At 41.0% G+C, this 18018-nt stretch overlaps 2 protein-coding genes and 1 long non-coding RNA gene across 7 annotated transcripts; 1 reads left to right on the top strand and 2 right to left on the bottom strand.

Moving 5' to 3' along the window:
• Positions 1-1597: 1597 nt before the first annotated feature.
• Positions 1598-3337, bottom strand: c5ar1 (complement C5a receptor 1). The gene is made up of 2 exons (XM_080460360.1): positions 3247-3337; positions 1598-3044 (listed from the first exon to the last, which is right to left on the bottom strand). Exon 2 carries the CDS (start codon positions 3030-3032, stop codon positions 1986-1988), a length of 1047 nt encoding a protein of 348 aa, XP_080316486.1. The 5' UTR covers positions 3033-3044; positions 3247-3337; the 3' UTR covers positions 1598-1985.
• Positions 3338-3515: 178 nt separating this feature from the next.
• Positions 3516-12759, bottom strand: lbhl (LBH regulator of WNT signaling pathway, like). Of its 4 annotated transcripts, none has more exons than XM_080460361.1 (4): positions 12019-12739; positions 7843-7918; positions 6853-7144; positions 3516-5776 (listed from the first exon to the last, which is right to left on the bottom strand). In XM_080460361.1, exons 2-4 carry the CDS (start codon positions 7912-7914, stop codon positions 5706-5708), a joined length of 435 nt encoding a protein of 144 aa, XP_080316487.1. In that variant the 5' UTR covers positions 7915-7918; positions 12019-12739; the 3' UTR covers positions 3516-5705. The 4 variants fall into 4 exon arrangements, with proteins under 4 accessions (XP_080316487.1, XP_080316488.1, XP_080316489.1 ...); XM_080460362.1 differs by having other exon boundaries at positions 4704-5776; positions 11983-12759; XM_080460363.1 differs by having other exon boundaries at positions 4704-5776; positions 12000-12670.
• A 1890-nt stretch (positions 12760-14649) lies between these two features.
• On the top strand, positions 14650-17945 carry LOC308107821. 2 transcript variants are annotated; one of them, XR_013935242.1, is made up of 3 exons: positions 14650-14769; positions 15386-15441; positions 15598-17945. It is a non-coding gene; the product is annotated as an uncharacterized lncRNA (long non-coding RNA). The 2 variants fall into 2 exon arrangements; XR_013935243.1 differs by having other exon boundaries at positions 14719-14798; positions 15598-17522.
• The last annotated feature ends 73 nt before the right edge of the window (positions 17946-18018 follow it).

An 18018-nucleotide genomic window follows, 5' to 3' on the forward strand; every position in this document is an offset into this window, starting at 1 on the left:
GATACTTTTACACGTTTTTATTGTTTCCCTCATTCTGAATTGTCTGGCATATCAACTTAAGACACAGTTTTACTTCAATGAAGAGGTGGAATTACAGGGGCAAAAAACACTGAGTTTACATTTATTAAAATGTTAACAGTGCATTAATTTGTGAAACGCACAGATAAAAAAAATGATTTCATATATTTTCCCGAAAATCTCTAACACTGAAGTGGTCTCATCCATGCGGGAATCCATCTTTTAAACCATTACACAACAGAGATGAAGAGTGTGTCGCCCTCTTGTGTTTCAAGAGCAGAACTGCACAAGAGTGAGACTAACCAAGTTACTTCAGAGGATTATTTATTCATCAATTCTCTGTATTGATATCAAATATTAACAGAATATTTCCTGGATTTAACTTAAAATTGAATGCATATTGCCCTAGTTTGTTTTTTTTGCCAAAAATTCCTTATGGCCATAAGAAAAAGCAGAAGTGTGAAATTCTGTGACATGAAAAGCCAGAGAGATTGAGCAAACTGAGCAGTTTGAGCAACTGTTCCAGCAATCAGATAACAACGACACATGTGTCACTGAAACGCCTACAGGAAGGGCTGGTCAAAAGAAACTTCCACCAAAGTTTCACAGGCCAGAATATTAGAATATTGTGATAAAGAAAGAAGCAACCAACTTTCTATATCATATATTTAAATATTTATTGAGATGTGCAAAGACCACAACCTTAAAAAAAACTGAATATAAAAAAAATTAAAGTACCATGAACATAACTACTGGCAGTATTCTCTAGTTTTGTGATTGCAGATAATTCAGCAGCGTGACACCCTCTGAATATCTCTTGAAACCATCTAGAAGTTTCCAGGTATGTATCTGCTACTGGTATAAAACAGTTAAAAAAAAAAAAAACAGCATTACAGCCCTGTACATTTGTATAAATCTCTTCAACAGTTTCCAGTCACCAATAGATAAGATCTCCTTGCTGGTCAGTTCAAAACTTAAATATTTCGACCATTGGTGTGCTTTGGCTTGTTCTCCTCAAAGACTTGAGACTTTTTGTGTCTCAGGATGTCCATCCTTCTCCCGTGAAGCCTCACTCGGCCGATCATGTGAAATGTGGTACAGACAGAAAGCACCACGCCAGCTTTTTATGTTCTGTTTCTTCCACCAACTTTCACATTGAGTTTCCTCAGTTTTCCAGGAAGCATTTGAACGGATTTATGGCTGAAATATCATTTATAAATCACAAACTGAAACTTTGGGACGAAACTGGGACTTTACACTTGTTAATTATACCCCGTTGCCTACTTGGATTGTTGCATTTTCTGAAGAAACATAAAAAATACATATTCACAAATAATAAAACCAGGAATTTAGGGGCAGCGAGCCCTTGGTTAGGTTCATAGCAGAAATATGCAAATCAGAAGGATGACTTTTTGCAGGATATAAAACTTTTTTTTTCACTTTTTAACAATGAAAACAACTAGATAGAAGGTTAAACTATTGATTATTTTGAATACAAAAACATGCACTTGTCGACTGAATTTTTCATTAATTCATTTCAAACATATAAAAAAAATGTATATGCACACTGACACACATACAATATCCATATATCAACCCATAGTTGATCATTTATATAAATAATTACATTTGTATTTCATGAAAATATATGTTCACAACATAACTCATCTATATCCAAGTATACCCACACTTATACATACTTATATACATACATACATCAGTCAAATGATATTATAGTTAATATAAATTCTGTCATCTTCTAGTATGATGTTTTCCTTTTCATAACAAAAAGAGCAAAACCTGAAGCTCTCCTTCGCCCTCCATTGAGGACTGCCTCACACCTTAGAGGTCAATGCCAAAGCTCGGGACAGGAAGGAAGCAGAATTCACCCTGAAACGTTCATCTGACTGATTTCTGCAGATTCTCAGCAGAGGTGAGACAGTTTCATTAAAAGTGTTATATTTGGTTCATATTTTGGTCATCTCCCTGCTGGTGCTGGTGCTCTTGGTGTCGGTGTGGATGACGGTATGCCTCGTGCTGGGTTCCTCGCTGATGAAGTGCAGCATGTTGCGCAGGGAGCGGCTCACGCTGTCCTTGAATCCGCGGCCCAGACACACGTACAGCAGCGGGTTGAGGCAGCTGTTAACGTACGCCAGGCACAGCGCCAGCACGTGCGCCAGGTACAGGTGGGGCCCGCGGGGATCGTGTCGGGGGGTGGACAGCAGGAGGAAGTCCAGTATGTGCAGAGGCAGCCAACACAGGAAGAAGCTCAGCACCACGGCCACGATGACGCGCAGTGTGCGCTTGGAGCGGGTGCGCCCGCGCGTCATCCCCCGCTCCGCCCGGCTGTAGACCACCAGGTGACACCCCACGATGACCAGGAAGGGGATGACGAAGGCCATCACGAAGCGTAGGGCGGTGACGGGCCACACGCTGCGTCTCGTGTAAGTCATCACGCACTCGCGCTTGTCCTCACCGGGCGAGATCTCGCGTGCGTAAACAAATTGGGGGATGCTGCCCACAAGGGCCAGACTCCACACGGCCACGCAGCCGTACGCGGCCTGCCGGGGCCGCCTGTGGTTCTGACACCAGACGGGTCTGGTGACCAGCACGAGGCGGTCCAAGCTGATCAGAACCAACTGCAGGACGCTGCAGTACATCACCAGGTAGAACGAGCCTTTGACCAGCGTGCAGGCCAGCGGGCCGAAGTGCCAGTGGTCGTCGTGCGCCAGAGGGACCATGAGCAGAGGCAGGGACAGGCAGCACAGCAGGTCGGCCAGGGCCAGGTTGAGGAACCAGATGGAGGTGACCGAGCGCTGCATGCGGAAGCCAGTCACCCACACCACTATAGCATTTCCTGGGACCCCCAGCAGGAAAACCAGGGCGTATAAGACCAGAGATACAATCTGGATTGGCTGAATCTCAGGAATCAAAATGTCAGGGAGCTCAGGAAGTGTGAAATTATAGTCTAGAGGGTCTGTAGTGTTAAAATCGTATTCACCAAAGTAGTCCATGGCTCCTCAGAGCTGCAAACATATAAAAGGAAATGTCAGGATCAATATATAAACATCATTATAATGTTGTAAAGATGAGTAATATCTCACACAAGTGTTTCATAAAGAGTGATTCTTTAAATAAGAAATTCCCCAAAATAGAGCAACTTAATTAAAATAAAATGTTGTATTGTGTAATAATTAAAAATGATAATTCAGTTGATTTCAAACTTACAGTTCAGTGGTCTGTTGTTGCTCTCTGGCTGCCAACAGGAACTTCTGGAGCTGCTCTGCTCATGACTCTTTTATATTGCCTTCGTTCCCCATGCTCTTGCACAACACTCCAGGTTCACAATGTTTGACTTCAAGTGTGAAAACAGAACTGCTGAGTCTGGAAACTCTTCCTTCCATCTTTGCTGCTGACCCACAGCTTCAAAATTTCTTAGAATTCAGTTATGCGATTATCACCTTTAATCTTTTTTCGATTTCTTTTTCTTTCTTTTTCTCCACGAAGCATTGACTGACTTCCATATTTATAAAGGGAGTTTATGTGTAAAAATGAATGCCTGCAAAACATCCATTTCAGACTTTGTAGCCACACTGAAGATCTCAGAGTTTCTTCACGTTATCCTTCAATTTTGTTAATATCACCAAAATGAACAACCATGAAGGTTTCAGCTTGGTGTCCACTTTACTCTTAAAGATACGAAGCTTGAAAAGGGGATCTTGAGCCGAACCGATACTGTCACCGCCCTGAGCCTAAGTCAAGGGATGTGTGATGTACACAACATGGAAGGATGCAGAATTCCAAGGCTGATTACCAAGAAATACTTTCGTCACATTGGCATGAAGGAAATGTGTCATAGATAGGATTTCACAACTTTCTGTAGATTTAACAAATAAAAGTTATTCAAAAGTCAAAGTACAAGGACATTTTACAGTGTTTTACATTTATATAAGTCTGGCCCACAGATCAAAGAGTATGTGGGCCCTGAACTACGTTGAGTTTGCCACCCACTCAAACACCAAGTTCATTAAAGTGACTGTTGGGAAGATCTGGTATGAATCAGTGTGAAGTGAAAGTGTGACATATGTTCCTTGAATTCAATTTACAACATTGCAAATTTACAGTTTCAGTCCTGAAGATGGATTTGGACTTGGAGAACAGAAGTGACCCTGAAAATGTGAGGTTGTAGTCAAGCAGTCAACCGGTTAAAGCTTCAGCTATTAAATGTGGTCTCCAAGCTTCATTCATTCTTCCAGACCAAGAACTCTTATTAAAGTCCCCATAACTTAGAAACTAAAGATGTAGCAACCGACAAGGCTTCCGTAGTTTTAGGAATCACTAAGATTATGAAACGCGGGAAATTGTCAGAATCTGTGCTGATTTCCCATTGATGACCCTGTTTTTGTTGCTTTTCATGACCATGATTTAAAAAAAAAAAAAAAAATACTTTTTCTTAGTTTTTTTCACATAAAGCATCTGCATCAGTAGTCATTTCTTTTATAGTCAACTTTAAACCTAATTTCCTGTGTCTTAATGTGACAGCTGTAAAATCATACATTCCTAAGAAACCATTTGGATAGCAGGAAGAATAAATCCAGCGATTCACACAAACGTTAGCCTGAACATTTTTCACAAGTTTTTACACAAGAGCAGTTATTATAGCTAAGAAATAAAGCAACAAAAATCCAAATCACCAGAAAATATTTGTCTTTATTGTGGGGAAAATGTTTTATTGTCCAGTTTATAACAATCATATTACAGTAAAGACTTTCCCTATTATGTACAAGTTATTCACAACGAGCCTACACACAAAATATAGGACTAGGAAATGTCTAGAGCTCTCAGTGGCTTCTACGTCTAGAGCTGCCTTCCTTTTTTGGGGGCTCACATTATGTGACAAAGTAACTGAGTGTCCACTCCGGTCCAAAAAAAAAAAAAAAAAAGGAGAAGTCGTTTTCCTCTGACCAATGACTTTTGCAACACTGTGAGAATTAAGATCATCTCTCATCGTGTGTCATTTTTATTACGCACAGTGAGACGTCTTATATGTGACGTGGCCATCATTTAGTAAGTTACACAAGACTATGCCGTGAATGCATTTCTGCCAGTTTTCCAATAAACGTGATGCTCCACAGACCCGAGCAAATAGCGGGGAACAGCCAACAAACACAGTCAAACTGTGTTGATAAATACGAACCCCCAAATGCAAGTGAATGTCCTTCAAAAGTCACCTGCAGGGTGAAAATGGTGATTTCTGAGGAGGACGTGTACTGAGATATGAGTTGACGTGTACAAAACGAGCAAATACATTAACGAAAGACAAGATCGTCGCTGCGGCAGGCTGTGGTCGTGACTCCGCGAAGATCTTCAAATTTAGGAAATAATAAAGGAAATGAAACAACAAAATCACAACGTCAGCAAAAATGTTCCCTAAAATAAGAAGAAGAAAAAAAAACTACAAGATACTGAAATCATGGTCAGGGTGTGTGTGTTTGTGTGTTCCCATGGTGAGTTGTGTGTTTTGTGCCTTGATATGAATGAGAAAATAAAATGTCCCGGCTGGCATGTTTGTTGTTTAATCTCTACAACACATTGTGATACTTGTTGTGTGTTTTCATGGTGTTAGTCGGTGTGTCGGGACGTTTTCCTCGCCGGCTCACACAGGTGAAGACTCCTCGGAGGTGGTGTCAGTTGAAGGCAGGAGCGCTGCTTGGTGGAAGTGTAGGGGTGTCGTCTCTGAACGCATCCGACTGCAGGTCTGCGGAGAATTGAACACGCTGGGCTTATTTTTTGTTCCGACTGTCAAACATTCAACAGTGAAATTGCGGCGTTGCACAACGTAGCCAACAACTCCTATTTTTTAGTTTAGTTTAATTAAGCTGCTGAAACATGTCATCTGAAAGTTGATTAACACAACATAGTCACAGTTTCATCTTTTCACTGATTTCACAGAATCAGGTTTAGTGTCAAGTATAGTTTAAACAGTACGAGGAATTTGTTTTGATGACATTGGTGCAACACAGTAGAACAAACTGTCTTGGAACTGAATCTTAAACTATTGCACTGCCTGGCCATTTCCTCTTTAAATGGTGTCACGTTGTCACATGGTGCATTTGCAGAATGAGCAGCAGAGGTGAGTATACACGTGGGTTGCACCTATGAGCATCTCTATAGCGTCAAAAGTGCTTTTTAATGTCTTAAAAGTGAAACTATTGTCGTCTTTGAAATCACATGTTTGATGTGGCACTGAGGGTCATTGCCTCTTACAGCTTCCTCATGGAGATTTGCACTGTAAGGTAATTATCAGTTTATACTGAAGTGATTTGATGTAAAATTATATTTCCTGCTCATGTCCTGTGTTTTATACAATCAAGACTCTCAGAATCTGTCATGCGAGGAATTGTCCTTATTCTCAGGCAGCTGCATCAGTGACATTAGGAATTAGTTAAATATTTTCGTTGATCTTCACCGCGAGTATATTAATGCCTGTCTTTACTCATTATCATTATTGATGTCTGTAAGTCCAAAAAACGCTTGGGTTGTTATGGGAAACTGAAGAATGTCAAAGTTGAAAGATGAATTCATGAGTCTAAATCAGTGATACACACACGAATACGTGCACGCACACACATTCCCATCCAGGTTTAGAGAAGTGAAATTCCCGCTGATGGCATGACAGCTGCAGCTGGTTACTTCTCCACTTCACATATAGTTTTAAAATAAGGCAGAAACCTAAAATAAGAGCTGGCCACAGTGAGTAATTTGAGGTTTTCAAACTCCCAGCTGGAGAAATGAGAGCCGAGCCTTGTCCGGGTGGAAAGATGCCGATCTCACCAATAAGCGTCAAGCCCGGCTGGTTCAGGATAACCGACGTCTCCTCTTCCTCCTCTTCCTCATCTTCTCCCCAGTCTGCGATGTTGGCCGGGGGGATGCACTGCTCTAAGAACAGGTCCTCCTCGTCCTCCTCCATGTCCATGTTCTCCGGGGGCCAGCGCAGCTCTCCGCTCTCCACCTCGCTGAGCTCGGTGGGCTCCACCACGATGGAGGGGAGTCGCTCCTTTTCGTGGCCCTGGCTGTTCAGGGACGTCTCTGCGCTCAGGACCACCTCAACGGGGTCAGGGAAGATCTGGAGGTTGGAAGGTAACTTTTACAAGATACTGCAACATCTACTGAATTATCTGTGAATTACAACGAATCAATTCTCTTTAAATGAAACGTATTGAGTGTGTGGTGAAACACAAAATGTTGGTAAAGCTAGAAAAAAAAGCTAGTAAGCTGATCACTACTATTGTATCTGTGCCGACTAATCCTTAAGGTACTTCCGGGAAGCCGAAAATAATTCGGTTCCATCAACTTAAAAAGAAGAAAATGACACAGGAATTCGAAACCTTTTGGTTTGATTGCAAACATTGAGGTTTGGTTGTCTTATTTTGATTATTGAGGCTATTAATTGTTTCTTCCATCATGATGACGAGAGTGTACTTTCAGGTGGCGAGATAGACGGATACACACACAGCCAACATAGCGCTTTCATCAATTCTCTCACTGTCATACGACTCACGTTGAGTTCCTGTTGACCTTCTAACCTTGAGCGTTACTGCAACTTGCCAACGGCCAACTCTTCACTTACTTTAACCCCAACCCAAGCTTCACCTCAGTCCAACCAGAGAGCATGGCTTCACCTCAAAATGTAATGATTAGTGTGTCACACACACACACACACACACACACACACACACACACACACACACACACACACACACACACACACACACACACACACACGCGCGAATCTGAGGATGGCCACGGTGTGGTCGAGCCTACCCGGAATGGCAACCTCTGCTCCTTCCTTTGCATGTCTTCGCAGTCTGGATCTTGACCGCTCATCTCCTCCATTCCTCTGTAGATGAAATGAGGTCACAATGAGGCGAATGGACAAACTATAAAACTAAAAAACATACATTAAACATGGTCGGCATGTGAACCCTCGCTACGTCTCTTCAGGATTCTTAAAATTTGTAGAAACCTTTGAAAAACAACCAAAGTCAAACATTTAATTTGTTAAGTCTTTTTTCGGAGTGGCCTTTGGATCTGTCAATACGATCCAGTTTCCATAAAATGACATTTTTATGGTAAATCCAGTTTCCTGGCTGATCCATGGCTGTGTTGTTTTCACTGAGACACGTGTGTCCGAGCTGCGTACCAGCAAATCACAGTTTCCAGTCTTTGGTCAGACACTCAGTGACACTGAGTGAAATCACATCATCCGGTTTTCTATGAAATGACATGATTGCCCCCTCGTACCCCAGTGTCATAGCTGAATTACAGGAGGATCACAACATCCGACAGACTTTCCGTTGGTCAGAGATTTCCTGTCCTACATCTCGCCACTCACAGCTGGTCAGCCCAAGTGAAATTATGACACTGTACACACACACACACACACACACACACACACACACATCAGATTAGTGCAAATAGGGTTTGATACAAAATGGATTACGTAGTTTGGCACTCATATCTATCTTTTTTCTATATTTATTTTTCTGGATGGAATCCTGACTGAACAAATGCCTTGTTTTGGCTCGGTTATCTCTGCCACAGGACTTTGAGCTGTGTGAGCCAAAGCAGATTGTGATCAGGGACATAAATGTCCAAGTTACATATATTGTCATTTCACACACACACACGCACACGCACGCACGCACACACACACGCACACACACACACACAAAAAAAGTAAACATTTAGTTTTTGTCATGACTTTTGTCTGTTCACACTCTGAAGTATTTCTATTAGAGCCCCTTGTTTTGGTGACATACACAAGTCTGTGTCCATATCCAGCTTCAATCTGTTTACAGTCTCCAGAAAAGCCGTCGGGTGGGGATTAAGAAGGACGGAGGATCTGTCTGAATCCTCTTTTCCTCCCTCTCTCCTGCTCCTCTCTTTTTCCCGCTGTGTCTCGCTGTTCGTCCTCCCTCCATAAGTACCAATCACGCTGTGTTGGCTGGTGTAATGACACAATCTGCTAAATCTAGTGCAATCTTTAATGAAATTTCAGCTGGAAGGCAAATCTAATCCACAGACTTTCTGTTTTTAGACACTGTTTTGGGTTCCTTCCTCTTCTTCTTCTTCTTCTTTTTTTTTTAATCTTTTGAAAATCACTCTTAAAGTCTTTCTCGGCATGTGGATAGGGTTAGTGTTAGTGTTAATATTTTGTACTGCTGACCAGGAGGATGAGGAGCATGCTGAATTTGTGTACTGCTCACGGGGAACAAAACAGAGTTGGAAGTCGGGTTTACAAGGCTGAAAGGAAAGAAAACTGCAGCCATCCCCTAACGGCCGAAGATGGAAATTGACCTTTTGATATTGTCCGTACTTATTCATTCAAACGTTTGTTTTTTTTAAATACTACAAAGTTGTCTGCTTCACAGGATTAAACATTAGTTGATTTGTCCATGAGTGTGTTGACGTTTACAGAGGCTTGAATCTGTTCTCAAAGGTCGTTGTGCAAGCGCAGACATTATATAAACACAAACACCAAGATGCTCTATAATACTGAAAATCAACACTACAAAAATAACAAATGTTTTAAATTATGTTATTTTATTTTGGTATGCATATTATTAGGTGATCATAAGTGAGATAAGGCTATTAGAAAGTTGTACTTTAAAACTACTGTTAAATTGCACAATTTACACTCAATCACGAGCAAAAGTACTTAGTCAAACTACAAACTACTTTCAGTATCAAACTGTATTTACCTTATTAACCTATTTTTTACAATTAGTAATTGAATTTTCAATAAGATGCAATTGTTTCAATAAGATACAGGCTATGAAAATGACACAATTATAAACAAAATGGGTATAAATCAGGAAGTTTCTCTATTAAAGGTTAAAAAGTGTTTGCTGCAAAATTACAGATCATGAAGTTTGTTTATGAATTGAAATAGATATTCATGAGCAACTCGTGCTTTTAAAGGTTGTGCAGTGGATTACATGGTGTAAACTGAAGTTTGACAAAAACGACCTGAAAATGCGACTAAATGACAATGACGTCAGTGTTGGTTTATTCATTGGGTCCTTTTAGGCGCCGGAAGCTTTTTGTGGGAGGCCACTCTAATTTATACAAACATCTGCTCTGACACTTTCATAAATTTCGAGAATAAAGGTGAGTGGGCACCATGAGAAAGGCCAGACAAACTTCAGTGTGAAGTAAAGATGCTTCAAAACAGGCGTGTGTCTAAAAAAACAAGGTGGTTTGTGTCCAACTATGATTTGAGTACCTAAAAAGTTGCATCAGTAAGCTTTTCTCCCAGTCTCTCTCTCTCTCTCTCTCTCTCTCTCTCTCTCTCTCTCTCGCTCGCTCTCTCAGACTGATTTGTTTTGACTTGAGTGAAGTGATTTTCAGCGTCATCCCTTTGATCGACATGTTCATTGTGTAATTTGACAAATGAAGAAACGCTAAGCCAGTTTGCACCGGCCGTCAAAACGAGGACGCCCTGTTCTCGTCCAAACAGGATCAGCTTTGGGTAGAGGCTATCATTTTTGACCCACTTGTGAATGTGCGTGGTCCCACAATTCAATTTCTGATATTACGCTGTCGACAAGTGTGTCAGGCTAAGCTCTTTGTGTGCCACCTGGGATGGAAACTTTCAGCAGCTATTATGATGAGGAAGCTTAACCCGCATGTAATCCTCCTCATATACACTTGCTCTGACACCTGCACATTTCAACTCAGTCGGAAAACAAGTGTTCGCTTGTACAGCCGCGCCACATTCGACCAGAGAGAAACTAATCATGCTCCTCCCTGCAGCGGAAAAGAAAATGTCCCTTTTATCGACTGATTACCAGCTGATTAGTAAAATTCACCATATCGCTCGGAGCAATATTCCTTTAAACTAAGTGCCAACAGGAAGCTTTTATTTGTTTTGTATTTATGATGAAAATCTTTTTTTTTTAATCTTGCCACCTCAGAAAGGTTTTACTTTTTTCATACCTCCCCATAAAAAAAGTACAACAGTCAGATAAGAAACGTTGCTTTTTTTTTGCAACCGGTTGTGGTTGTGCAAGGGTAAAACCTTACTGAGGAAACTCTGAGGTAACACTGTTGCAGGCCTCAAAACTTTCCTCTTTTATAAAGAACAATTAGTGCATCGCCTGCGACAGCGGCGCTGGATCGTTGCGTGATTTTAAAGTGTTATAGGATTAAAGGAGCCTCGTGGAGATTGTCCTGACGGAACCCATTCACAGCTCGGCTTGCTCCTGACCTCTCAAGACTTCAGTGAAGCTCTCAAGTCTCATAGTTTATAGTTTGTTCTGATCTGGACCTGACGGTTTCTCACGTCTCCCATTTCTTCACGCACATATCTGAACAAACCGTCAACTGCACGCGCACACGCACACCTACACACACACAGTGCAAATACTGCATCCTGTTACTCTGGCATCTCAGCATGATCCTAATATTGAGTTACTATTTTCACATAATACTCAGAGACTGAAGCTACTTATGAACTCATTTCCACACAGGATTGAGTTTTTGTAAATAGCATAATTTTGAAAGCTTTTATCGGACGTTTTCATCATCATTGGAAATGCATAAATGACACAATGTGTGATTGCAGCTTGATTTGTTTCTATTTTTTCCTCATTCTCTAAAATAATTGCGGAGGCAAAATAGTATTTTCCAAACTATTGTACGAGACTGACAATGACCATGCGAACATCTCCAGCTGGATCACTGCCGGATTCCACTTGCTGGAAACTTTAACAGCAAACTAAATTAATCTTGTGGGATAATTATGTGACCAACTAAGCCAATACTTTTTTCTTACTTCGGTTTCATCGTCTGATCTCTCTTGTATATATCAGAAGGTGAGCCTTAACCAACCAATCTACAGTTTGGATCTTTTCATGAAGGGATTTCATGAACGTATTAAAAACTCAGTTCGGAGCTCACCAATAGGAAAAACTCACACTTCTTGCGGCTTCTTACCCCTCACTTGCTGTCAGGCAGAAGTCTTCTCCATCTTGACACAGTTCCACGGTGGTGAAGCTTGGCCCCTCAACCTCCAGTACAGGTGACACGAGGGGGGGTGCAGCAGGAGGTGAGCAGCTCTTGCAGCATTCCCCCTCTGCAGAGTCCTCAGGTAGGTTTGTGGCCTCCAGGGCGAAGCCTGGTTGAGCGGTGGGATCCTAAATCCTCAGCGGTCCTGTGTTCCTGGAGTCCTCCGCTGTCTCACAGCTCGGGTCAATGCTGAGTCCCTCTTCTTTCCCAAAACCTACATGCACTTCCTTGTTTCCAGAATCCAACTTCCTCCCTCATGTCTCCCTCGGGATCTCTGCCGGTCCCACCCCACCGCCAGGCTTTGGAGAGGAGCGGGATTAGCGTCGCTTTCGATTACCAAGGCTGGACGGATGACGTGTGCGGGCTTGATGGTCTTCTCTGATGAGTTGGCACACTGGGTCATGAGTGCCTCTGTGAAGAAACATATAGAGGACACCTAGAAGTCACATGACCCCTGTTTGTTGCTGATGCAAGTTTCAAGGTGGAGAGGTTTTGGTTTTTATGATGATGATGATTCTCTCTCTCTCTCTCTCTCTCTCTCTCTCTCTCTCTCTCTCCATTTTGTTAATCCGGCCTGTCTGGCCATCCCATCTCTCTCTCTCTCACTCTCTCTCTCTCTCTCTCTCTCTCTCTCTCACACCCCCACTGTGTGTGGCACGCTGCTCCATCAGTGGATTTAGATTTGGCCGATTCATGGAATTAGCCCTGGGATCAAGGACTGACGGGTGGGGAGGGGATATAGATTATATATATATAACAGGCAACAACTATTGCTAAACAAACGGAGCGCAGCTAACAGCAGTGCGTAATCCCCTCTAGCAGCTAAGTCAATAGGCTATATATGGAACAAGGTAGAGAAGGAGCGGGTGAAGTGTGAAGGGTGTTCATCTCCTGCAGAGCCTGAATGAATTTTCTATGAATGAAACCCTGGTAATATAAGACTCACTACTGGAGGCATCGATATGCAGCCAGTCCACTCTAAATGAGCATTCCAGAGGTATTTAATGACAATGAGGAAATGGAATTGTACTTTTAGATATTACATTTGAAGATATTTATAGGTGGCCACATGGTGGCGCAGTAGTGGGGAGGTTGCCGGTTTGGATCTGTCTGTGTGTTGTTTGCATGTTTTTCCTGTATGTCGGTTGATTTTCTTAACTTAGTGAGCTTAACTTGGTTTGATTCCAGCACCTTGTGAGCCTGACCTGGATAAAGCAGAATAAGTACACGTATAGCTGGTACCTTGTGCAACAGTTGATTTAACAGAGATATCTATTGTTAAGACATTACAGTTCTATTGAACACAAACACCATTGCCATGGCTGTATGTGACATTCATGTGGGCTAAGGAAAAGCCACCTCCATATTCTCGCCACAAGGAGGAGTATTGAGCCAGTAAAAACACTACTTCCTGTATTGGTTTTTGTTGTTTGTTTGTTTTTTAACAAGACAGAGGCACAAGTCTGAGGGTTTTATGTGTCATTATATATGTTTTGCAGAATTCAAGTGAGAAACTTAAACCCTGAAGTCATTATTCATGTGTGTAACAAAAATTGGTGGCAGCGTCGGTGGAGATTTTGGACTTGACACAGAGATGGAGCTGGAGTGACTGCATGACAAGCTGAGTGAGATCCTACTGCAGTTAATGTTTGAGCAGCTACAAGTAGTGTTTTTGCAAGCTAAACTCTCGACTGAACAAGTGACAAAAAAGCACACGCTGACGGGAACAATAAGTAAAGAAGTTGATTCCGTCATAGAAATTGAAGATGGCGAGGTGGCACGTGTGTTTCTGGTCGGCTTAATAACATGTGCTGAAGAAATTAAGAAGTGATTCAGGCACCTGAAGTAACTATATGCAAGGAATCTAAAATCAATGTCCAAATTGGGGGAAAAGGGTCAGAGAGACAAACTGTCTCAATCCAATCTAATCTATCAGATTGAGCTGTTGTCAAAGTCACTAGCCCAGGCCTAAGTCTCCATGATATGTTGGAGCTCAAAACAGATCTCACCCTTCTCCAGCTTTGCACCATCTTAAAGGGGCATTACAAAGAGGATAGCTCTACAGATCTCTATCATCGGTTGATAAATATCACCCAGGACAGTAACAAGTCCCCACAGAACTTCTTATTCAGGGCGATTGAGGTTAAAGAGAGGCATCTGGGTGCGTCAAGAGGACCAGGTGCCAATGAACAATACAGTCCTAAATTGATACAGATGAAGTTCGTGTCATATGATTTACTGAAATGGACAGTAAATGTGCACTGATGTGTTCATAATGTCGAACCTCTATGAGATTAGATTTTTGAGGAGAGAGTGTAGGCAAAGGAAAAGCCGCCCCTAATATTTTGGGTTTGTTTCAGTGTTTTGTTTCATGTTATTTCATTGTAGTATTATATTAGGTTAAGAATATACTAAGTTAAAAGTGTTTAAATGTTCATGTTCAAGTCTTTTGTGCTGTTGATTTAGTTGAATTGCTCAAATGGTTACTTTAGTCTAGACCTGCGTACAGTTTTCTTATGGCACAGAAGGTGTCATGGCTTTTTCCCGCCACAAGGGGGAGTTTCTCCCTAGGATAGACAACTCAGTAGTTTAAAAGAGACTACTTCCAAAAACAAAGACAAAGAAAATGACTACTTCCTGTATTGATTTTGTGAGCGGGACAGAAGTACACAGCTGAAGGTTCGTGTGTAATTTGATGTGTTTTGCAGGTGAGCTTGTACACTTTGGATAACATTAGAATAGGGGTACTTTGGGGGGGGGGGGGGGTATCCCCACTGTGTGTATGTTTATTATGAAGTTGTGTGTAATAGCAGCTAAGCTAAGCTGATTGCCATGAGAAGTTGCAGACCCTATGTTGTTACTTTTATTTTAATTAAATATTGATATATTAATATAACTTTATTTATTAATAAAGTTACACAAGGTCTATAATATCATAGACAAACTGTTCTATTTAATGTGAAGCATTATTTGAACCAGTAAAAACACTTCCTGTATTGGTTTTGTCAGTAGGCCAGAAGCACAAGTCTCAAGGTTTTTGTCATTATACGTGTTTTGTAGAATTCAAGTAAACAAGTTAAACCCTCACACAGTGAAGTCATTCATGTGTGCAACGTACAAGAAAACCAGTTGATTCAGATGGACTAAACCTACTATTTTGCTCCAGTTTTTTTTATTTCTTATTGTATATTTGCTTGATATATTTCACTTCTTTCTTGGACACGGGATGCATTGCTCACAGACGCTATGTTAAATTCATCTAAACGCAGAAACCTGTTGTTTTTAACACCTTCAGTTTCAGCATGGCTTATGCCCCTGGATGTGGAGATAGGTCCTCTTCGTCTCCATCAGGTAAAAATAAAAACTAATGTTATTACAATACACCCAACTTTGAATTAAAAAAAGAAGTAAATTCTATATGGTTATTAAATTAAACGTGTTTTTGTTGGAAAGGTACAATTGTGCTGCTTTTTGTGACACAGCTCTGAATATTATTTGATCTGCCAGGAGTTGTAGCTTTTACAGCCAAGCTGAAAGTGGAGGACAGCTATCCCTGTGACACTGGAGTCCTGAAGTTTTGCACTGTACTGGTTAATGAGGGAAGAGGCTACAACCCCGACACGGGCATCTTCACCTGCCCCTTGGATGGCTTCTACCAATTCACCGTGCACGTGTCAGTGTACGGCCGTGGCCAGTGTATGATTTACAAGAATGAAAAGAAAGTGGTGTCGCTGTATCACACCACGCTGCCTGAGAAGCTGAGCCAAGTGGCCAGTACAGGTAGTTTGATCAAACTGTCTAGAAATGACACGGTGTGGGTGAAAGTGTGGGGGCCGGGCAGGAATGGCATATTTGCGACAAAAGATAATGACACTGTTTTTACAGGCTTTCGTTTAGGTTGAAAACAACATCGTCGAAATGTCCCCTTGTGTGTTTTTCTTCATGTTTCTGTATCTTCAGTTTGAACACCGTGTCTATTGTCATCTAATCTTGGTCTTCTTGACTGCTGACTTCCTCAATGTCAAGATGCCTGATACAGCCTGTTCGTGGCAAGATGCCTCAGGAAGGAAATGAACCTTTTCTGAGAGGCTAAAACTGTTCGCAGAAAACAGCATAATGCAACATATGACACACGGGCGACTGCAATCCAGAAGAACATGTTAACAGTCAATAGTGTCTCCCTGCATTCTTTAATACATAAAGTGAAAAGACATATTAAACACTGAAGTGATTCAGTCGACAAGGAAGTTTTATTTTTAAATGTTTGAAGTTGTATGCCTGTAATACTGGCACACATTAGATCCATATATGAAGAAGCCGATTCTTGTGGATTAAAAACAATGTAAACCTTTTTAAACACTGGTGGCGGCAAAATCAGGGTTTTTTAATCATCACCAAGGATGCATCTCAATTCAAAGTCTTTTTTCCGTAGCATATTGCAACAATCTCAGACACAACTTCTCAAATAGCACAGTGTCACTGCCATTCAAATATCCCAGCCATTCAAAGACTAAAGCAGTCAGAAATGTTTGCCTCGATCTCAGCATGTATTACCGCTCCCAATAGATCGAGGCAGAGTATGTAGCTTTTGTCATTATAGCACAAAATGCAATTCTGCTGATGTGGAAGTGAGACGTGCCTCCCTCCCATTCATCCTGAAGAAAAGACACACTTAAGTTTATTAAACTGGAGACAATTAGGTGCGCAATAAACGGGTCACTTACCCAATTCAATCCAACATGGAGGCCTTTCTTTGCACACACTGGGAGCCTGATATTTAGTGATAATCCAGAGTGACTGCTGCATATGTTTGTAAACCATTTTATGTGATTTATGCACTTTTGTCGGATCTGTAATTTTATATGTACTTTTTAATTGATTTTCAGCTTTTCCAACTTGCCATGCATGACAATTTAATCATGCATGTCTAGTAGATGCAATAATTGTTCATCTTTGTTCTGTATGCACATTTTTTATTTTTGATTTTGATTGTCTTTGTTCTTGGATTTCACTTTTAAAGTGTCTTTGATTCATTTGTGACCAGTACAAAACTGGGAGAAATACTGAAGCAATACAGGCAATAACTGCAAGCAAAATTGAGAATACTTCAACATTATGTATTCTATAATATGAAAACTATGTATACTCTTACTGCTGGGGGAAAATGTGTAGATAAAGATAGTGTTTTAATTGGAGCTCACTGGACTGAGGACATCTATATCGCAATGTTCTTACATAATTTTTTATTACTCAATCAGTGCTAAATGATTGTTTGGGAATGTCTTCTGAATCTTTTTACTAAGTTGATTTAAATAACTGTAATTTGGAATAATTTTCTTGGAGAATATGTCAATAAAATAAAACCACTGAATCCGGAACATTGATCCAGTGGTTAACATCTTGTGTCGTAAGATTCAGTGGATTAAGTCTCCATACTTGTGTGGGTCCTTCGGCCTCCTTTAATCGAAAGACATGTGTGACATGTCAACTTTCTGATGGATTGGCAAACTGTCCCGGCTGAATAATGTCTCTCAAAATGATCTGACTCCAGGTAAAAATGTGTAAGCAAGTACAGAAAATGGATGAGAGACACAGCTGTAGTTAAGTTAAAAAAGATGTGCACACCTTAATGTGCTTTAATGTCTCAGAATAAACGTCACAGTTCATTGAAAAACTGCTTTTGTCAAATATCATGAAACATGATGAAGACATGCATAAGAAGACGAAGTGAGATAGATACCATTTAGTTACATCAATTTACATGCCTGTCAGATGATATGACATGTGATCTTAAATGAACGTGAACTTAAAAGGTAGACTAATGTCTGATTAATTAAATAAAATTTCAAAATGTGCCCATTTTTGATTATTTTTTTTGTTTGTTGACCTCCAAACCTTTAGGAGGCGCTCTCTTGAAAACAGAATAGT

This window comes from Lipophrys pholis (assembly GCF_963383615.2).
Source record: "Lipophrys pholis genome assembly, chromosome: 3".
In the NCBI taxonomy this organism is placed as follows: domain Eukaryota; kingdom Metazoa; phylum Chordata; class Actinopteri; order Blenniiformes; family Blenniidae; genus Lipophrys; species Lipophrys pholis.